At 34.2% G+C, this 23,573-nt stretch overlaps 2 protein-coding genes across 3 annotated transcripts in view; both read left to right on the top strand.

The window, feature by feature from the left end:
- The first annotated feature begins 887 nt into the window (after positions 1-887).
- Positions 888-13,713, top strand: LOC137400328 (uncharacterized). The gene is made up of 8 exons (XM_068086659.1): positions 888-921; positions 1,267-1,448; positions 2,560-2,728; positions 5,643-5,699; positions 6,455-6,579; positions 7,996-8,197; positions 10,178-10,324; positions 13,386-13,713. The coding sequence occupies exons 2-8, from the start codon at positions 1,273-1,275 to the stop codon at positions 13,419-13,421; spliced, it is 912 nt and encodes a 303-aa protein (XP_067942760.1). The 5' UTR covers positions 888-921; positions 1,267-1,272; the 3' UTR covers positions 13,422-13,713.
- A 5,424-nt stretch (positions 13,714-19,137) lies between these two features.
- The window catches only part of LOC137401116 (uncharacterized), a 29,711-nt gene continuing 25,275 nt past the window's right edge, over positions 19,138-23,573 (top strand). For both annotated transcript variants that reach the window (XR_010979289.1, XM_068087483.1), the window contains exons 1-2: positions 19,138-19,212; positions 21,590-21,626. Coding sequence is in view for 1 of the 2 variants with exons in the window: in XM_068087483.1 (XP_067943584.1) it covers positions 19,210-19,212; positions 21,590-21,626 (40 nt within the window). In the remaining variant the exon portion in view is untranslated. The remainder of the gene's footprint in view (positions 19,213-21,589; positions 21,627-23,573) is intronic.

Raw genomic sequence — 23,573 nt, 5'->3', positions numbered from 1 at the left:
TTTTTACGACATCAAGCCGCTTGCACATGCGCTCGTTCACGAAAAAGCCGCCATATTTGTAGCAAACGATCGTTATTCTTTTATTTAATAGTATTTATTGGTGTTGTTTTGATACTATAATAAAAAGAATTGCAAACAAAAGCATCGTTTTCAAAATTCATTGCAAAAGATTCGTGTTTTATTGATAAAAGTTGTCTATAAAGATGGCCGACAACGATAAAATGGCATCACAAAAAAACGAAAGATACACATTAGCCTAAATACAATGCTGATCTAATTCCATCATTTTTCATAAATCCGCACAGTCTGTCATTAACTGCGAGTAAAATAAAAAAGAACAACTCTGGTCAAGAATGTCTGACCTGCAAACAAGAGATTGAAGATTAAATTCCCAGAAAAAAGGCCACTAGTGGTGATGGAAATGAAATCCAAATTTAAATTGCTCTTTACAGCTGGGCATCTCTCCAATCATGGAGGTTTCCTTGCCACCGGACTCAGACATCTCCAGACAAAATCACAGAGCCATTGTTGGTGCAATAATGGCTCTTAATACAGCCTCTGATTGCGGTAAGCTAAGCAGACTTCCTACTCGATGTTTGAAAGATTGCTCGTATACAACTGTGAATACTGCCCAGGTAAATTGAGTAAAGTACATGTGCTTTGAAGAGGAAACTGAGCAGGACATGTGGTTAGACATGCCAATATTCGCTGAACCATTGGTTTATAATTGAATGGTAAACGCTGGCACTACATAGCCTGAAGTCTTAACCTGACTAGTGGACCATCTCGCATTATCCACGTAAACCGTCTGAATTTTTAAGCTTTATTGCAGTTGTCGGATTGAAAAGCACAAGTGATAGATAAAGCGGATCAGCTATCTACTCATTCTCAACTGTGACAGTAGTAACTCTTACAGCTCAGGTATGTACTTTTTAAGAGTATTGTTTTCTTTTGGCATGTAATAAAAACATCTTTTTGTTGGCAATTTTTATATTATAGTTTAATGATGTGGTGTAGGAGAAGACAATGTTAAGTTAGACGGGATACAGTTCAGAAGAATAGTCATATCGTAGTAGGTTTTTTGGCAAACACCAATAAATTCAATAACTACAAAATTTGGTAATCGGTGTAAATAAAAACCTCTACAGACAGCCAAAATCTCTTGAAAACACTTATGCTAATTTAATGCTCTATTATAAGTCTACTGAGGGCTCTTTTTACTATAAGCTAATGTCAAGGCCATTTTATGCTTTACGGTTATTTTAGTGCAAGATGAAATTGACTGGCAAGCTGCTTTCGACTGAGGAGCAGGAGCAGCCATCATTCTTTCGCCGCTATGCACTCTGCGTTCTCAATATCTATGGCTATGGCTCTGACTCCAGCTCGCTTGAAAAATCATCCAAGGTTCTGCGCAAGTACTCACCAGATGCTACCCGCTCTGTAAACCGGTTAGTTCAACATCCTCATTGGTTATTCTGTTAACACTTCCATTTTCAAATATTTTTGTCAAAACTCCCATTTGCTTTTTTCAATAGATCAGGTTATGTTCGCTTGTGTTATTCTTAAAGTTAAGAGAAACAGTGGCTGTTGTTCAATAACATGCCATCGAATTAGATGTCATAACAAAATTCCAGCATGTATGTGCCACACTACTCATGAATAACCCTAAAGGCACCTGTTGGTGTCGCACAGTCGGTGTTGGCCAGTGTAAACGCACCATAACCATTACAGACTGTTAAGCTTTGGTCACACACTTGAAAGCTGTCATGTGCCTTGTCAAAGAGTAATCGATATTCACAAAGAGCAACTGCTTTGCTGACCCCAAAGGTGCCATCATGGGCTGGGGGTAATCTGTTCATCTATGAGCATCCAATTACCACGGAATCTAATTATAATAAATTAATTTGGTTTTATTTATGATGCTGCCATAATTCAACCTCATTAGATTGTAGGCTACTATTTATTGAGTTGAAACTTAAACCATAACTGCCACGAACCGCTTTCATCGGTTTTTTTAGGTAAATCAGACGCACTGATTCCAATATTGTACTCAAAATTAAGATTGGTTCACTAACTTTCAAAGTCATGAAGGCTTTTTTACAGCGTTTCAATATCGGTCTCGAAAACAACACAATCAATACAACAAGCTCCGCCCATAAATATGTGACGTATGCTAGCTTTTTTGGGAACGGAAGTTGGAGAAGTTTAGTCTGATCTAGAGTTATAGAAACGGGTGTCTCAAAACCCATTATTATCTAAATTCAGCTTCCAAAATAAACTCAGTCTTTTATGAAAGGTAGATAAGCTATTTAATATTGCTTGTAGCTTGTTAACGGATGTTTAATAGGCTGAACGCTGAGAAAGATGAGCTCAAAGAAGCGTGATTTTATCACAAGCTAGCGTTGTTATGGCGCTTTTTTGAGCAGATGAACAGGCATGGCTCTTGTTATAGTAAAGACCATCTGCGCATCTTTAATTTGTCAATCCATTACTTTATATATTAAGAACATTATTCATCATGGATTAGCAACTGATGTGCTTGAGTTTTTCTATTGACAGTTCAGTTCTGGTCCAGATTCTGATTGGTCTACTGATGATTGCATGCCAATTGCCTCCATGCTATTGGCTGTTTACCATGGTCTCTGTGAAAAACTCTATGCATCTGAATGTGGCGATGTGGTTGAACTGGTCTGACTATTTTGCTGCCGGAATTTGGGTTGGTCTCACTGTAAGTATAAAACCTTTATACACACTGCTGGGAAGTATGTACTAAATTCATAACTATATGCATTGCAGAAAATGAAATATGATTTGCCCGATTAGCTAAAGCATTGGTTTGTCTTTAGGTATTGAAGGAACTACATATTTCAATTTGCTATTTGCTACACAAACATGATATTTCTTTAGAAATCAGCTAGTTACCCTATGGAAGTAGTTCATTTGTATCAGTAGCATTTGCCAGTTAGCATTCTACATTGATCTCTAGGTTGTTTTTAAGGTTTCACTAATTGTAATTTAGACATTTATTTTGATGCAACTCAATGGAACAAACACATTTTACAATCTAAACATATTCTTGCACGAATGCTGATACAAAAATAGACTGTTTTAATGTTATTTCATTGACCTACTCTCAGTTGACACGTTCCTGTGGGATTGGAACTAAAAGGGTAAAAAGGTAAAATTTATTTCAACTCTTTATCCAAAGTATATAATGGAACATTTACATGATTGGCAGTATTGAAATGATTGTGCTTACTCACCTAATTATGTATAAATGTTGCCATCGTTAAAAAATTCATAAAAAACTAGAAAAACTCTTTGATCTCTTTTGAGTGTGTGTTATCTGAGGGCAGTAAACAGAACATGTGCTTGTTATGGGAGAAGACCTCCTGAGATTATTAAAAACAATTCTCTGATTCAGCGAATGGTCAGGATAACTACTAATGCATTTGGCGATTTGCACAAACACCAAAAATATAAATGCTCAACAGTGGTGGTGGAAGTAAAGCTAGTTCATTTCCAATGCACACGTCTGGGTAAATGATTCTTGATGCACCACGTTGGGACTGCTCCAGTCTTTCCTTACATATAGATGATAAAGTTGTGTGCCAAGCAGGTGCACCGTACAGCGGTAAAGACCTGATATTCGATGTATAGAATGTTTTCATACGATCAGCATTGAGACCCAAAACCTTTAGCTGTCTTATTAATCCTTCTTTTTTTTGTGATGTCATTTTATCGTTGTTGACCATCTTTATAGACAACTTTTATTGTTAAAACACAAAGCTTTTGCCATGAATTTCGAAAATGATGCTTTTGTTTGCAATTTTTTTTATTATAGTGTCAAACCGCACCAATAAATACTATTACTTAAAAGAATAACGATCGTTTTCTACAAATATGGCGGCTTTTTCGTGAATGAGAGCATGCTTAAACGACTTGATGACGTCAAAAAAAACAATGGATAAAAATCGATTGTTACCTTTAGAGACAAACTGGTGCACCTTGGCTGCTGAAACTTAGATTATTTGCGTAAAAAGTTGGTTTCTGTGTTAGTGGAGATAACTCCTTCATTATTCATTAAAACATCATTATTATATCTAGTAGACCGAGATAAAGACAAATTCATAATTACATTCTTATCAGCATGTAAAAGCATGGAATTACTTGAGGACCACAAGCTAGCACGGAGTATGGTACTGCTAATAGAGTTGCTGCCATTACTATTTAAACATGGCTTGTAAAATGTAGATCATCCGCATATTTTAAAGAGCAAAAACCATCCACATCCAAGTAGTCAACAATCCAGCCATAAAACAGGTTCTAACTCTGCACCCTGGAGACTACCAACTTGTACAGAAACAAAATTAGAAAATTTTCAAAATAACAAACACACTATTGAAGATTAGTCGGAAAGACCCCTACTAGTTTTGCAATATTCTCAGTAAAACTGTGTCTTCTCATTTTATCAAAGACAATCGAAGGCTGCAGCTTATTAAATGCCTTAGAAAAATCTAAGGATACGCTTTGTACAAATTTTGTTTTTTGATTGTTAAGAAATTTAGCAATGCCATCAATGTACTGTCGCAAAGCATCTGCAGTGCTCGCACCAGGTCTGTAGGTATCCTGTGATGAATGTATTACTTTCTCCAGTTTTGATCTTATCTTTTTAACTATAACTTCCTCTGCTAACTTGCCGATATGGAATAACAGTGAGATAAGTCTAAATTGCTTGAACTCTGCCGGGCTGCTACACTTGGGGATCGGAGAGATCTGAGCGCACTTCCGGATATTAGGGTAATCAGCGGTGCTCGGCATACAGTTGATGATATGGTAAACCAAAATGTGGATGTTCTTTACACACTTGACAACGAAGCCATGTCGGAAAATCCTCTTTGCTATCAATTTTATTTCTATCAAGCTCTCTCATCAGCTGTTTGATTCTCAGACTGTTATTGCAAAAAAAGCAAGGCTCCCTAAATGGTGCGTACACTCTTAGAATTGCAAAAACTTGTTCAATTTATTGACATTATCTTGGAAAACAGATCCTCATGAGAAAAAAATGCACATAAATTTGCATTAACCTTTAAACTTAAAGATTCTGACTGTCCACAGTGAAAAAGTGAGGGATACAAAATACACGGGATATTTGGGAATGTTCAAAAAAGATCAGCCGATATTAAGTGTTCAAGCTGGTTGCCATTCTGCTCAATACCTATCTGCGTTGTGACAATATAAAACTATACAAACTTACAAAAGTATTTATTTTGGTATTTGAGCACATTCGTCTTCAATTGCTTCTGTCAGTTCACCAATTGTGCTACATTTTCTGTTGCACACCTTTTCCTTTAAAAACCCCTACAAAAAATCCCACAGGTGTCAAATCTGATGATCTAGCAAAAAATTCAACATCATCTTTTCTAATCAATCTAATTTGCAGATTTGCAGATTTGCATTCAGGTACAATATTATTTTTAATTTAAAATTAAGTGAAATTTTATTAGCTATTTAACATCAAAGAGTGTGTACCTTATTTTGAGACACCTTGTACATCTAGGTGTCATAACCAAAATATGCTAGACACATTTAACAGCTTGTAAAAAGACTCAGCTACAGACTAAGATTGACACTGCTTGCAGGTACTTGCTACAGGAATCATGGGTAAATACGCTGTGAACAAGAATGCTCGTTGCCTGGTAAGTAAATGGGAAGTTAAATAACTCCCAGAAACCTGAAACAGTATTTCAGATGTTAAAACAGACATTGATTGTTACAAATTCTCGGTGGGTCGCCAATCAAGGGAAAATATTACATGGTATGGGCCACTATTAATTAATGATCAACGATTGATGAAACTATTGTTATTATAGAGCTTAGTAATTGCTGATTGCTATCACATTGTTATTTTCACCATCTCTTTTGGTTAGCAAAATCTGGATATTTAAGTTTGTTTGTAAAGGAAAACAATCACACTGCCATTTACAAAACTGCTTTGCCCTATAAACTAATGAGGAATGGCTTACCCCACGTTTCTTTTTTGCATTGAGCCAGTAGTGTCACACATCTAGAGCATTTTTAACAAATATTTTCACATGGTGTACTTGATGGTACCGATGGTTCATGTGGCAATAGCTTTTATCAAGGTGAATGCACCCACATATATTGATTTATTTATTGAGATACATGGTACAGTTTCTAAGTCAAGAACAACAATGTTTTATACTTTGATCAAATGAAGAAGAAACTTTCAGTGCAAATGCATTTCTCCAATGTGTTTCTATTTCATGAGATTCAAGGGTTCGCACAATGGTTTGCATTAGAAAAAATGTTCAATTTGTAAGAGCAGATAACTCCGAAATTGGAAATGTTTCAAGAATAGCATAAAGCTTGTCTATTGACTCTTTGAGCTTTGGAAGACACGCCTATTATTGTGTAAATGATATGCTTGTAGATTGCTGCTCAGCTGGTCCTAAACTGGTTTGCTGTCGCATGTTCTATTGCCTTGATCATCATATCATCTCTTAACTTGGCAGCGCTGACTGACTGCAAGGTATTTGGAATAAGAAACAAAATTCAGTAAGTACTTCCAATTGTTAAACCCAAACTATTCTCTGTCTATATGCAGCTAGTACCCAAATATTGTTAGTCCATCCTCTAGTGATTGAGTTATTTAGTGACATAGTTACTATTATTAGATATAGTTACTATTATTACTATTAGTACTATTAATAGAGGTACTAATAATACAGGTACTATTAATAGAGGTACTATTAATAGAGGTACTATTAATAGAGGCACTATTAATAGAGGTACTATTAATAGAGGTACTATTAATACAGGTACTATTAATAGAGGTACTATTAATACAGGTACTTTTAATAGAGGTACTATTAATAGGGGTAATATCGATAGAGTTAGGCAGTGTAACACTATTAATACTTTATTTGTTTTTGGCAAGAGTTAAACCTCAACACATGAAGATAATCTGTTCTATTATTTGATATGTTGGAGCAAGTATTCTTATAAAAATAGACTGCAGTTTGTTTTAGTTGTTTCAGGGCTTAAACCAATGATAAGTATTTAAAATAAATGAATAAATATAACATTGAAACAAACTGATTGCATAAAATTGTGTAAAAAACTAGATATAAAAACCTAAATTATATATATAAATTAAATTAATAAATTAATAATTTGAAATAGTTTTGTGTTACCTTGCCTTAAAGGTGCCTAAAAAGGTGTGTAGGCCTGGAAATTGGTTGAATCAGAGTGAGTGATTGAGTAGAGTGAGCGGTTGTAAAAATGGGTCTAACTTACACTAAATATAGTTTAAATCTATTTAATTGCTATATTTTTATCATTGTCGTATACTATGTTCAATGAATATTAGCTTATTAATTCATATTCACAGACCTGTAACATTTCGAGCAATTTCCTATGTCATATGTTAAAACTTATTGCCCGTGTCAAGAGAAATATTGGCTCAAATTCCTATCGTATGAGTAGGAAGAGAAGCGGTTGTAAGTAAAACTTTGGTTGTACTAGTTGATTTAGAACTTGCCTGATATTTGCCAGCCAATTGTATTGAGTCATACTTTTAAATTCCCCTTTCTGCAATATTATTCTTCATAAAAGTAATTTATGAATTTAAATTTATGAGTTTATCCACCAGCCATTAGTAAATAGGAACTACTGCTTGGCAGTCATTTCAACTAAAGATTTGAAGATAACTAATGAAAAATTGTTTTTACTAACAACTAGATTTCTTTCATAGTCATCAAACTAACAATTTGCTTCACCTCAACACGGATAGTTTCCTGTTTGAAGATTAGTAGTTCATGCATGCAATTGCTGCACTGCTGCTGATTTCGAACATTAACATCACTGATCAAAGCTTTTTCATGTGCCAAGCTATCTTTAAAAATCTTTTCTATTATGAAGTAGGAAAGTTTGCATCTTCTCTTTAGTAATGTCTTCCTCTATTGTTGATAGGCAATTTCACCATCAAAATCACTCTAACAGCTACTATGAGTATATACAGCATTACACTCGCGACTACTACTACTCTGATATGACTAACACAGCCAGGGCCGTTAGCACAACTAGCACCACTAGTACACCCTCCCCTATTTCATTCTATGGAGAGGTCTTCAGCTACCAGAATGGAGAGAATCAAATGTTCTATTGTGCTCATGTAAGTCTAATTGGTGTCTATTCTAATCTCCTAGATAGACAGATATTTACTACTACGTGTAATGCAACATACATGTACTTGAGATATGATGGTATCTACCCAGAGTGTGGCTTGTTTGTTTCAAAGTTCATTGCTAGCACCTGATTGGCTATTCATGTAGAGTTGACAAGCAAGATTAAATGTTTCATTTTTGTATCAGTTGTGAGAACCAAATAAAATATCTTTAACCTAAGATTTTTTTACAACAACCAAAATTATGTTGGCAGATGGGCCCCTGTCAGCGATCGATAATTCTTCTTTTTATCAGAGCCTGGGTAACTTTTATAACGATCTAGAATTCAGATCAAACATATTTACTGCACTGCAGGGAACTTGTTGTGCTTCATGAGTTTATCTAACTGTTTTCTTTAGAGAATCCATGCATAGTAAAACTTAACTTGCAATACGCCTGTTAAGCATTGGTTAGTAACTGTTAGTGTATGTTCTAATGTTTCCGCGGTCTGGCATATTATTGCACATTTAATGTGAGCAGCTTCAGCTGATAATCCGTGGCCATGTTGGTTTGTTCTTAAATCACTTCACCATCTTTACTGTGATTCTTCCTTTTCACAATTTTTCACATCGCCAAAGTTTGAAGAATCTTATGAAATACATCCGTCAAATACATCCGTCAAATACACTCGTCAAATACACTCGTCAAATACATCCGTCAAATACATCCGTCAAATACATCCGTCAAATACATCCGTCAAATACATCCGTCAAATACATCCGTCAAATACATCCGTCAAATACATCCGTCAAATACATCCGTCAAATACATCCGTCAAATACATCCGTCAAATACATCCGTCAAATACATCCGTCAAATACATCCGTCAAATACATCCGTCAAATACATCCGTCAAATACATCCGTCAAATACATCCGTCAAATACATCCGTCAAATACATCCGTCAAATACATCCGTCAAATACATCCGTCAAATACATCCGTCAAATACATCCGTCAAATACATCCGTCAAATACATCCGTCAAATACATCCGTCAAATACATCCGTCAAATACATCCGTCAAATACATCCGTCAAATACATCCGTCAAATACATCCGTCAAATACATCCGTCAAATACATCCGTCAAATACATCCGTCAAATACATCCGTCAAATACATCCGTCAAATACATCCGTCAAATACATCCGTCAAACACATCCGTCAAACACATCCGTCAAATACATCCGTCAAATACATCCGTCAAATACATCCGTCAAATACATCCGTAAAATACATCCGTCAAACACATCCGTCAAATACATCCGTCAAATACATCCGTCAAATACATGAATGTAGCCGTTATGTATAAATTTTTGTTGTAAAGGTTTTAGTTAAAATTTGTTGAGCCATAAGTCACAACAAAAGATAAATAAGTTCTGAACTTGCAACCTGTGTTGGAAAATCTATGCCAAAAAGTCCCAATCTGGAAAATGCAGCAGGAGAGGTTGTCATTGAACGATTGCAACTTTAGTTGCGCTTTCTATACCTCGTTACATTTGTAACGAGATATAGAAAGCATAAAGCAAGTGCATCTGGATATTGCACAATAAACAACTTTCACGGTTTTTGAAAAACTGACTTTTAACTTTATCATCCAAAAACATGGTGTTTGGAGAGGTTGTTGACTTAACTTCATTCAGGTAGTAAGATGGTACGAGTGATATGATGGTACGGGTGGTATGATGGTACGGATGGTATGATAGTACGGGTGGTATAATAGTACGGGTGGTATAATAGTACGGGTGGTATGATGGTACGGGTGGTATGATGGTACGGGTAGTATGATGGTACGGGTGGTATGATTGTGTCACTGTAAGAACAACTATGGGGCTGGTTGCTGATCAACTGAAAAATTGTTTTGCATCTGGCAGTGTTAAGTCTTACAAAGGACGGTCAACTTCATTGATCATATATTTCCCTTTCAGGTTGTGTTCACTGCATGGATAGTGTTAGAAGCAACCATGGCTGTCAGCGGACTGGTGGCCTTTATACAGGCTATCACTCTCCTTGTGAAGGGGAGCAAAGTGTTGTGCCTTTGCTGCCGTCGCTGCTGTACTGTTCATGACAAAGAGGTCAGTTACCCACCTTTTAAGCTCCAGAAAATTAGCAAGGTTATATAATTTGAAATAACACTTTTATACTTGAAGGTTTTGTTAGCAAAGAGCTCTCAGCAAAAAGAATAGATAAGAAACTAGTGAAAAATAAAGGTGCAGTTTGTAATTGTTAGCTGTTTAGTTTAAGACTATAATTTTTCAAATGTGAGCTTTTAAAGTACAGTCATACCTCGACATATGAGTGTCTTAACATACAAGAAATTTGAGATATGAGGAGAATTTTGAGCAAGTTTTTGCCTTGAGATGCGAGACAAATTTGAGATACGGGCATGCGAGACGGTTTTCGATGCGGCCACATAGTGATCAAGAGCACAAGAGACCGCTTAGATCAGCATCGCTTGGTCTTTCTCGGCAGGTCAGTGTGAAAATTTCTTTAAAAATTCGATCACAAATTTAGGTGAAAGCTAGATCATAGCAAGACAAAAAGAGCCAAGCATCAAGAAGAAGAAACACTAGCAACTGAAAATGGAAATAAAATTAGAATTAAGTTTAATATAGCCCAAGATTAAAACTTATTTGTACGTGTCTGTATAGCAAGCTGAATTTATTTACAGGTTTACTTGTAACAAACTTACTCTGCTGTGCTGTAGGTGAAATATGTGAAAATATGATTACAAGCTCTTACAAGCTCAAAAACGAACAGTTATTCGCCGCCATCACGAGACTGTCGTAGTCTGGGCTCTAATATGATTGGCTATTGTCCTGAAAATAATAGCTTAGCATTACTGCTGAGCCTCCTGATAATTTCCTAACCTGTCTCTTGATGCTCTATCCCTGTAGGTACAGTGAACCCCCCCCCCTCCCATCTGACATTAATTTGTCCCGGTGTTGACATAGTAAGGCAAACATGTCGTATAGAAGGATATAGAAACCCAGAATAATCCTTTAACGCGAACACCCCTGGTAAAAAGCATCAAAATTTCATATTAAATTACTGTATTAAAAACTAGAAATTCCACAGTCATACAGCCCACGACCAAAGTGATATTGGAAAAAAAGAAAGGGTACTGATGGTTGAAAAATGCAATATTAGCAGTCAAATAGGATAACTGCAATGGTAGCTGTAATGTACTGGGTGTGGGTGTTATTATATACAACAAATAGCAATAATGAAAGAAAAATATTATATGTTTATATCTCTCCTCCTGCAAAAAGAGAAATGCAATATCGGCCAATATTAGAAGTAAAATGCACTGATAAAGATTTTTAGAAAGTCTGTACTACGTAGCCATTGTTCTGTAAGTCATCCAAACCTATATTTAATTATTGTAATAATCTCATTACAAGCATTAGAAAAAATATCATCGTCTTACCCTTTTTTTACACTGCGTTAGATTTTTGGAAAATCAGTACTACGTAGTCATTGTTCTGTAGTCATCCAAACTTATTATTAATTATTGTAATAATCTCATAAGAACTGCTAAAAATATCAACGTCATTTGCTTTACTGACACTGTGTTGGACATCAGTTAGAATGCGAAAGTATTCAAATATGTCGGCAAATGAATTTGAAAATGAAAAAGTTGAAATCGGCAAGAATGAAATGATTTCTGTACTCCTATGTTAATTGCCGAAACCTTCGGCAATTCAACAATGCTATAGACTGGTGAAAAGTGCACGTGTTTTTTTCGTGAAACGCGCAAGACTTTAGAGACGCAAGACACGCAAGACGTTGCCCGGCGTTTCAATTTCCGGTCTTAACTTTTATTAATCCAAGCTTTTCAAGCGTTTTGTGGCGACTTTCGTCCAAAAAAATCTGTCTATTTGTGTAGAATCCGATCAGATGGGTTAGTTTTAGGAATTTGCGAGAACCTTTCACAGGCTTGGTAACATATTTAAATAGGTTTATATGCGTTTTGTATCATTATTATACTTAAATGACTTTACTGAAAAATAGTTGAATTTGTTGATAGGATTTCGTTGCAAGGGTTTGGTGACGGCCGTTAACGGATAAATTTTCGGAAGTTGTGTGCACATGTACATTTATCATAATTCTCCCAATCAATCGTTTCACTCTTGTTTGGTCGTGGGATTAGTTATAAAATAGTCTGTTAACCTTATAGTAACTATCGTTACTTACAGTAACTTTAGTGTATTATGCAGTTATGATCTGCAATAAAATGTAAAATTACCATGTATTATGTGTAGTACATACCGTAAGGAGTTCTTATCTTCAAGACAAATGTATAACATGAACTTTGAATTTAATTTAAATGAATTTAGCTTACTAAACACACATCAAAGGCTAAGTTTTAGTATGTAATTTACTAAACCAAACTTTAATTTTGTCATCGTCTAAAATTTTATCACCTGTTTCCAGTTTTGTTTTTACTATAACTTATAACGAATAACGCTAAACTGAGAGCGAGCACCGTATCTCTTTCAGGCATTGTGGGAAGGATTTCGGCAAATAGCATACCGGCATCTTTGTTATTCTGACGTATTCAGCACACCGACTGCCAAATTTTAATTTCAAAAGAAATTTTTATTGATGTCGTATGGCGAAAAAAATGCTGCCAGGCGGGATGAAAAAGACATCGTGTGCAAGAACTGTATTACAGGAACTTTGCAACCCAGAGAGCGCTGCAATTCTCTATCTCTGTAGATAGTTTTATATTCTTGTATATAGGTAGTTGCCTATCCTTGTATAAAGGTAGTTGCCTATCCTTGTATATAGGTAGTTGCCTATCCTTGTATATAGGTAGTTGCCTATCCTTGTATATAGGTAGTTGCCTATCCTTGTATATAGGTAGTTGCCTATCCTTGTAGATAATTCTTAATCATAGTAGGTGATTTTGGATCCTTAAAAATGGTTTTCTATTACTATAAGTAATTTTATATCTCCGTACGTGTTTTTTTTCAAGTAAGTATATTGCTGGCCCTTCGGGCAATTTGGTTAGTTCATTGCTTGAAAAATCACATAAGTAGATATATCACTGAATTAATCACTAAGCTGATTTCTCTAGGATTACCAGTGTAACCACATTAGACTGAGCTTCATATCATTGTTTTCTTGTAGGAAGGGGCAGATGATGTCAGCCTTGTACAAGTATAGCTTCTGAAACTTCTGAACCATATTGCTTTTGCAAGGGCAAATTTGCCCTAGGCATTTTTGTAAGCAATTCTATATTGCATTTTATATTATATTTTGTATCCTTATATAAATATAGCATGGTAAGAAGTGAGCAATGAACTGCAGTAAGCATTGTCATTTTCCCTAAATTGTGTATTAGTGATTTATTTTAGCCAGCAAGTCAATACAATTTTATGATTGATTTCGGACAATTCATACTTTTCAATTACTAGGTTTTCATTGAAAGATGTCACCACAGAGATTCAGTGATATGACAGTGTATCGAGCAACACAGTGCATATCCATATACTGTACAAATGTCGATCAACCTACAGTACAAGCATGACCAGTCATCAATGAGCCAGTAGTTGTAGTGTCAAAGAAACATTGTTGAGACCAGTGTATTTATGAAAACAACCAATATTAAAATACGAATACGATAATTTTACAATCTCCTGTATGAAGTCCATTTGATTGGAGAAAGTTTGGCCAGCTCTCTACACAGAGTAGAGCGATGCTACTTAAATAGACTGAGCTCTTCTATGCTCCTCAGTCAAAGCTACAGTTCATAAACAGACCATTCCTCTCGCTTACATAATTCTGTGTGTCACTGAAAGAAATGTTTTATATCACGTCGTCCAATAGAAGCTTATAGATTTAGAGCATTAATGCAGCCAATCATGAATACTTTGGCTGACATGATAACGCTATTATTGGTTATTAACTTATTATATACACAAATCATAATGTATTTATTTATGAACTTGGCTGGTAAAAGTTTTTTAAATGTTAAAAGGAGAAGTAGCTTCTCACAATGTCTTTGAGATCATGGTTGCTGGCAGCATGTAGCAATGGTCAGGGTTATGATGCACTACAACTGCACTGCATGATTGCAATGTATTACGCAGTAATTTCACAATGAATGACAACTTTTTAAGGTTCAGTAGACATTTACTGCCACTGTGCTCCTACCACAACATTCCTACTTCTATCTACTGCACATTTACTTCCTCTATACATTACCTGAAACCCAGCAATTCATGCATACTATGAATTTTCATTCTTCACAACATGAAACTGTATGTATACTGCAACTGTAGATGGATCATCTGATACGGCCGGCTTTCCGAGCATCTGTTAGGCATTTTCACTGTTACTGCGCCCGAACCGAAGTTCTCACCACAGTCAATGGTGTTTGAAGGCTGAAAACAGATTTTCACTACAAACTCAAATTCAGCATTATAGTTGCCTCCAATAGCTACCATTAACATTATATATTAAAACCATAATATATTCTCATTTTAAGCATATTGATCAAGCTCCTTGTGACCAATATGTTTGCCGACTTATACAATTTGAAACAGCATGCAAATCTTGAAATTGTATTGTGGTTGCATCATTGCTGGATTCAGTGATGAGTTTTCATGAAAATACGCTGCGAATGTATGTAGTGTTATTCGAAAGTTACATTGCAAATTACGCACTAGCAAGGCTTCCATCCCATTCAGGACTGTACAATGTACACTAGATAATATGGTGCCTGTACCAAAACTTTTTACAATGCATTAGCAAATAGTTGTACTGCATGTATTAGAGGTGGAACGAGACAGGTTTTTTAAGCTCGAGACAAGACTCGAGACACTGTCTTGTAAAAATTCGAAACACGAGACAGTAAAATAATGAGCATTTGGTGATGATTTCACTACACAAGTACTAGCTACTTGGTATATATAAAATTAATAAAACTATTTTTAAATTGAATTTTCACCTAGTGTAAACGATTTAAATACAACATTTTAATAGTGATATGAATGTAGTTTTTGTAAACAAAAGTGACACAAACAGCTCTAAAATACCGAAGTTATATATTCTAAGAATTTTGAGCTTGATTGATCATAATTATTATAAACATATTGCTTTGTACATGTATATTTTTACCATCTATTGAATAGTTCTTACTTTTTAATGTAATGTGTAATGAAACCGATAGCCGTCACTCTAGTAGAGTGACGGCTATCGGTTTCATTACACATTACAATAAAAAGTAAGAACTATTCAATAGATGGTAAAAATATACATGTACAAAGCAATATGTTTATAATAATTATGATCAATCAAGCTCAAAACTCTTAGAATATATAACTTCGGTATTTTAGAGCTGTTTGTGTCACTTTTGTTTACAAAAACTACATGCATATCACTATTAAAATGTTGTATTTAAATCGTTTACACCAGGTGAAAATTCAATTTAAAAATAGTTTTATTAATTTTATATATACCAAGTAGCTAGTACTTGTGTAGTGAAATCATCACCAAATGCTCATTATTTTACTGTCTCGTGTCTCGAATTTTTACAAGACAGTGTCTCGAGTCTCGTCTCGAGCTTAAAAAACCTGTCTCATTCCACCTCTACACTCTACAAAGAAATACCGCAACTAAAAGAACACACGATAACACTTTCATTCTTATCGTTTCATTAAAGTTTTCTTTGTGTATTAGCTGTAGTATGTGAATTATATTTAAATTGTACTCATGAAATTATATTAATTACTGTATACATGTATATTCTTACATTGAGCTAACAAAACGTCATTGTTAACCGAGCACGGACTATGGTCGACACAGCCTTTCGTTCGTTTCTCCGTGTCCGGGCAAGTTTTACCCGCGATTGGTAGTATATACGTAAAAGAGGCCCGAATTTTATGAAGGGCAGTTGGTGTTTAGACACGATACGATAAAATACAGACATTTTACCCGCAAAAGTCTTATTTATTAAATTGGATTATCCAAAGAGTAATTAGATACGACCCGGTATCTGTTTTAACGACACAGAACCCAACTAAAAAATAACAGGACCGTTGTCCGGACTACATGATTAGACTCAGTGGCCAACATAATCAGTAGCAACAGGTAGTAACGGACCGGGTATAACTTTAAAGGCAGTTGCCCGCAATCCATTACAATATATGGAGTTGTTGCTACCGCAAGAAGCCATGTTTTAACAACCGTGCGCAGGCGCTTTAGTTCTACTTCCTGTCTCGAGTTTGGCAATAGTTAAGTCGAGACGAGACCGATACGAGACAGGTCGATACTCGAGACGTCTCGTGTCTCGTTCCACCTCTAGCATGTATACTGAGGGCTGTGCAGTAGTAAAAGCATGCAATGCGATTATACTGCACTGCTGTGACATGCTTACTACTGCACTGCGATTGCAGTTTCATAAACATCAAGGCAATAATTTACTTCAACTGCAATATGTTTACATCTGAGCATCAGGAGCACTCGGCATTGCGCAATCATGACCCTAGTGATGCTAAGGGAGTGAGTCGATTAGACTCTGCACGAAACTTGGGAGTTGTCTTTTCAAGACTTCAATTTTTCAATTGCATGTTTGAACTGTACACTATTCTATATTGTGTCAGTACTTTTAAGATTTTTCAATGCCATCAAAACACTCAGTGTTTGTAATTTTAAGATTATTCTTTTTGGATTGTGTAGAAAATAAATTGCTACGACTAAACTAATATTGTTCACTTCAGCTTAGACTTGATTTATCAACATCTAATCCAAAGGTGATAACAAGTTATGGTATGTGGTAAGGGAATGGGGGGGAGGTGATTGTATATAATTACGTTGTTAATTGCTTGTGAATATTTCTTTTTATCATGCAAAAGTAATTTAACAGGCTTCAGGCCACAACAGACAGCAAGACTGCAAAATGTGCACATCGGTCACACAGATGAGCAAGTAACGCTATTAAATATATTATTGTAAATAAAATATGAACATGAGGATAGTTTGGACGCATACTTATCTTCATAATATATTAATTATCTAATATTAATATAATAATTAGTTATAATATAATATATTAATTATAATATTAATATTATAATTAATTATAATATAATTGTCTTTCTGTGTTACTCATTTCTACAAGCTGGCAACCTCATTACTAATTTTTTACTTGTCTTCAAACCTATTTTGGCCAGATCTCTTTTTACCAAACCCATCTTTAGCATAACCCTTCAGGCTAACCTTGACCTTGGGGCTATCCTTTTTCATATTTGATTTTTTTTGGGACCGGCTAGACTATGATCAAGTAAGAACAACTTTCAAATGGGAGTTATCTCATCTTAGTTAAAATGTACGCTCTATGAAAAATTAGTTATAAAACAATAGAAAATAAAGCATGTATACGCAATCAATACTATACTAAACTGATGAGCTCATGATTCCAAACATGTTGCTATTAGTTTTAGTTTGATGTGAATATTAGACTATTTCTTTTCAGTCTCTGCAGAAATTTCCATTCCCACTACACTACAATTTTTTTAGTCTTTCAAGTTTGCAAACAATATTTTATATGAAAGTTTACTCAAAAGTTAATAATACAGTAGAGATATAATTCTACTTACATGTATGTGAACTAAGTGAAGAATATTTTAAAATTATTTAAAAGTAAGTTGAAAACTGTAAAATTCATATCAAGCATGAATAATACAACAAGATACAGAATAACAAACATTAATAAGATAATATTAATTATGGACTAAATAATGTACATATACAATTACATGAAAACAAGATGAATCGAGAGTTAGGGAGTTTGTACTAAATGAGAACTGTGCAGGAAAATGAAATACGATATAGCCTACTCAATTAGCTAAAGTATTTAAATTTTCATCAGATATTATTTGGAAATTCTTGAGAAGCACCCTTGAAGAGGCTAAAAGGATTTCTTCAAACAGATGTAAACTATATCAGTAAACGTTAAACAGCTTAACAATGTCGCTTGTTAGAATAGTTACTTAGGGAAATACTAGTGCAATTTTTTTCTAACTGTTATATGTAGTGATGGGCGGCTACTAACTCAAATATGAGCAACTTTTATAATTAAAAATAAATAATTTTTCTGTGATCTCTCTGATGCTTTTGTTATCTTAGATATTTTATAAAATTCTTACATTAACATGAAAAATTTTGCAAATTTTGAGATAGCACAAATAAGAATATTGCTTGCAAACCATTCCAAGAATTTTATTTTACCTAAAACGTAAATGTTCATAAGGAACGCAAATTGACCAAAATGTAGACTATACTTTGCTTTTTTACAGGAGTTATCTCTATATCATCTTAGAAAATTGGAAAGATGCTCTGAATGTGTAATCTTTGTGCAACAGAGACAATATTAATGCTCGTGACCTGTTAACCGTATGCTTCAACCAAATTATTGTTAGGGTATTGGTTTGGAAAAGTGTTCACTTAGAATTGACTAATCGAGGAAAAAATTTACATCGCAAGGTGGTAGTTTTTTTTCAATGGTCATTCCGAAAAGAGGACAATTCTTAACTTTCCATGTTGTAGTTGTTCATAATAATTGTTAATAACAGCGATCTCTCATCTGAATTTGCTTGATTGTCATTGCTGAGTATTCAATAAACTGGTTGCATATTTTGCTAATCGTACTTCCATTGAAGGTTAGCTTTTAGAATTGAGTGCTTTTATAAGATGAATAGTACAACTTGCTAACATGGGACAGAGCACTGGTAATGACACAACTATGGTCCTTGGCTGGTAGGACAAAACTAGTAATGTTGGCCACCTGCACTGCTCGAAAAGCAGAGAGAGTGACCTTGCTCGTTTACTAAATACCGAGACCACCCGTGAAGAACAAGCTTTCCTCCTGCGTCCTTCTCATGCCATACTCATGTCAGTCATTGAATTGGCAAGTGGTGTGACCAGCTTGAGGCAACCATAAAACTACACAATGGTAAGAAGTCTACTTGTCATTGTCATAGAACTGTACCTTGTTGATTGTTGTTCTGTTGCTTTCAGTGTACATTGTTAACCATACTCTAGCCATTGCAACTAAGCAACTGGTTATTATTTAGTTTGTATTCGTTAAAAATGACTGAAATAGTGTTCAGCAACTCTAATTTAGATGGTATTTTCAAATCTAAAAATGGCTTTCTTTTGTTACATTATTAAGTTTTACCGAATATCCTATAAAACAGCAATCATCTTCCTCCAACAATTCAGCCAAACCTCTACATGCTAAATTTTTAACATATGACTTTAAAATTTGATGAAGCATTTGTCTCATCACAGTTGACATCACAGACTTTGACATCACAGACTTTGACATCGCAGTTCAGTAAGTAAAAGAAACTTACCTGAAGCTGAAATTAATAACGTGAAAACGAAAAATATATAAACCAAATTAATTAAAACTAATCTAGTAGAAGTTGAGCAAATTGTTATTCCATGGCTCAATCTGCCACTGAATCTAGGTATTCTCATGTTATGTGTTTCCAAAATTAAACTAACCTTAAAAATATGTATTGATTAATTTTTACGTATAATTTTGGTGTTTGTATTTTGCTGTTTTTGCAGAGATTTTGTGTTTGTTCTAATGCTAAATTTAACTATTTGAAATACTAATACATGTAGTTGTTTAATGGACTCGGAAATAGAATAATCGAAATAAAATGTATTCTTATAAGTATGTTTGCTACAATACACAACGATTTTTAGGCATAAAAACAAATAGCCTATTCAATGGATAACTTCGCATGTCCAGTTTTTACACTGTTTGATTACTTAACAACTTGAAAAGTTAAACTTGGTTTGCAAATTCAATTCTTCTGTAAAGCTCTATGACTTCAGCTTAAACTCTTATGTAACCTTTACAATTTGGAGTTAGGGGTTGACCTTTGACATTGTCTATAAAAGAGTTGTCAGATAAACACTAACCAGTTGTCATCTAATCTAATACAATCCATCGTTTTTTTTACATCATCAAGTCGTTTGCATATGTGCTCGTTCACGGAAAAGCCGCCATTTTTGTAGAAACCGATCGTTTTTCTTTGATTTATTCATACTTTTAAGTGTTGTTTTGATACTATAATAAAAAATTGCACACAAAAACATCGTTTTCAAATTATCATTGCAAAAGCTTCGTGTTTCTAACGAAAAGATTGTCTATAAAGATGGCCGACATCTATAAAATGACGTCAAGAAAAAACGAAGGATTGGTACAGAAGTCACTTGAGTACCTGTAGCCAGTGTCATCTACGCTGGCCTGCTTTATTACCTTGCATTAAAGTAAATTTCTATTGGTCAATCCTTGACATAAATAAATTTTTATTGGTTTATCTTTGACATAAATACATTTCTATTGGTCCAACTTTGACATAAGTTAGTTTTTATTGGCCCATCTTTGACATACATAAATATATAAATTTCTTTTAGTACAGCTTTGACACTAAAAATTTGACATAAACAACTGTTGCGTTGGCTGGCTAAAATTGACTTGATATACTTTAGGTGCTTAACTGGTATTTGGGCTTGAAAGCAGCCAATAGGGTAGTCGTTCAATAGGCCTTTGAAGTATTTTCCTTTGTTGGAGATTGCTATTATTGGGAAATTTTTACGAATGATTTTTTTTCATGTTTGTCAATTGAATTTTGCGCAACCTTTGACTTAAGTATATGAAGACAGCCAGTTGTTTTTCTGCAATGCCTTAGCATATCTCTGTGTAGAAGCACTAAGGAGAGTTTCATCGAACAAAACTTAATTATTTTATTTTCTCAAGTCATTTGTCTTATTTATCTACTGTATATTAAATATTGTATATCTATTATATATATATTATTATTGTATATTAAAAATCAATGTATTATGATAATATAACAATGATATTATAGCTAGAGCGTTGTGCTGTTTATCATTGTTATATGAGTTAGAGCATTGTGTTTTTACCACTACTAACATTGTATATTGTATACTACAAACTACGCTTTGTTCAGACATTTCAACTGCAGTTGACAAAAGGCTTTTGTTCTGAAAATTGTGTCGCTCACTGCAAACATGTACCATGTTCTACTTTCTTTGAAAAATATCTGATTTTTCCTCTGCTAAAATTTGTAAGTTTCCTGCTAACAAGAAGGTATATAATCCTTCTTTGCTTACAATTAAGTCTACACAACATCAGTATTGCTTTTTACTGAACTTAACAAGGTCGTCTCTTCACTGAATGTCTTACTAGCTTTAGCTTTAAAAGCTCACCACATATTCGTTGGTATTATTGCCTTTGTTGATCTTTATTTTTATGTTTATATTTCATTTATTTTTATTTATATTTACAGGCAAATACAAATCCTGGAGGTGGGCAAGCTGATGGCGGTATGTTATACCACATTGCGGTAACCATAGCAAAGCTTTGAATGTAAAGTTTAATGTAAAAGAATAATATACAGTTCGAACTTGAATGTTAAACTTATATACATCAGATACATCACAGTTGGAACAAAATTGAGTTTTTTGTTTTAGATGCGTAGAAAAATAAAGAAGATAAAAACCAAATTATTTTGATAATGTATTTCTTTAATATTTGTACTACTTTACAAAACGATGAATGTACTTTGTTTTTGGGAGTGAACCATCTCATTTTTGTTTTATTATAATAAAAAACCCAAACAAAGAATTAACCTTTTCTAATTTTCACAAGAAATTTGTGAATGAAATTTTAAGAAATTGAATGCGAGTTCCTGCAAAGACAGCAGTATATTCTCCAGCCTAACTTCTCCATGAGCATCCAAAAAGAATTCCGTATACTTTGTCTGTTTCCTGCTCTTTTAATATACAGCTGATGGTATAAAACTGCTTAAAAATGTCTTTTAGGTTTGAAATAATTGAAACTATTTACATTTTTCATAACAGAAAAAATGTTTTAGATTTTGAACAAATAACTTGCGAGCCTTTTAAAATGTTCCAATGAGCCCATTATTATCATTCCTGCTATATTATATCCATCTTTTTTATTCTGTTACTAGTTAGAAGGTAACTTGTGAACTTGATAACTAGAAGAAAATATAATATTTTTTTATCTGTTTGTAAGCTTTAAGATAACCACTTCGAGATTGTACATTATTAATAAATGATTAGGAGAAAGATTAACAAATATAATTTGCTAACACACAAACAGTAAAGTGCAGCAAGATCAAATTATTAACCCTTTCGCAGGCAAGTTTTTTGGGCTATTTGAGACCCCCTGGGCAGATTAATTTTTCACATATTGATTTAAAAAAATTCATTGATACACTTTTATTTATGATATTGTATATGCATATTATGTTTTTATTATACAGGTAAATACAAATAAACATTTATAAGTCAAATTTTTATGTAAGTGTTTTTCTAGCTATAGTAATTTTGAAAGCATTTGTCCTTGCAGAGGCCTACACCACAGTCTTGATATCATGTGCTTATCATTGTTCCTCTGTAGCTTTGCCTTTGCTTATAGCCTTTGGAGGACGCCATGACAGTAAACGAAAGTTGTTGCACTTTGGGAAAATATTCAGAAAACAGTAACATAAGCATAAACAAGCTACAAACAAAAATCTCCGTTTTATTCAAATACGTTTTTATTTCGGATTTTTCATTTGTTTAGTATTGCAAAAATGATCTTTTTTTTTCTCAAAACGGCTAATTTTTTAGTTGCTAACAGAAACCAATATATTTTAGTTTACTATTAGTAAAAAGTAAATAAAAAATGAAATAAGCTAACCAAAAATCAATATAAAAAAAACGTTTGCGTCGCCCCATAATAGTCGCTCTGCCCATCGGCGTCAGTATCGCGAAATGAAAATAATGTCGCTATGCTTGCAAAAGGGTTAAACAGGATTTTTAATGGAGTCATAAATGATATGGTAACACTACATTATGTTCTTGGAATATTATTAAACATGACATTGTATTGTGACGCATTAGTGTAGCGCCTGCAGAGACAGTGCGTAGTTTACGGTAATGAGGTGGCTTCCTTCTAATATTTGAATTTGTTTCCCCTGTTGTATTACTTACCCCACTCTCTACTGCAACTTGATGTGACATCACACAATAATCTTATTCATATGGACCAAAATTTGAGTATTTTACTATTCTGGCTGTTGCACGGGTTATGAAAACACCTTTGCACAAAAAATCATTTTTAATCAGCATATACAGCATTTGTCATTTTAACTTTTGAATGGAGGTACTTGGTTATTTCTGTGTGACCAGCTAATGCATAATTCAAATGTTTGAAACGTCGAGGCATATTTACAACAGATTGTTGAAAAACATTTCTTACTT

This window comes from Watersipora subatra, chromosome 7 (genome assembly GCF_963576615.1).
Source record: "Watersipora subatra chromosome 7, tzWatSuba1.1, whole genome shotgun sequence".
Classification (NCBI taxonomy): Eukaryota; Metazoa; Bryozoa; class Gymnolaemata; order Cheilostomatida; family Watersiporidae; genus Watersipora; species Watersipora subatra.
This window is presented reverse-complemented; position numbering and strand designations above follow the sequence as displayed.

Bases quoted from the DNA above. Each gene is read 5' to 3' on its own strand.
- LOC137400328 (XM_068086659.1), top strand. From the start codon at position 1,273: ATGAAATTGACTGGCAAGCTGCTTTCGACTGAGGAGCAGGAGCAGCCA. The intron at 6,580-7,995 runs GTAAGTACTTCC...TATTGTTGATAG, and splicing joins GGAATAAGAAACAAAATTCA to GCAATTTCACCATCAAAATC. The intron at 8,198-10,177 runs GTAAGTCTAATT...TTTCCCTTTCAG, and splicing joins AAATGTTCTATTGTGCTCAT to GTTGTGTTCACTGCATGGAT.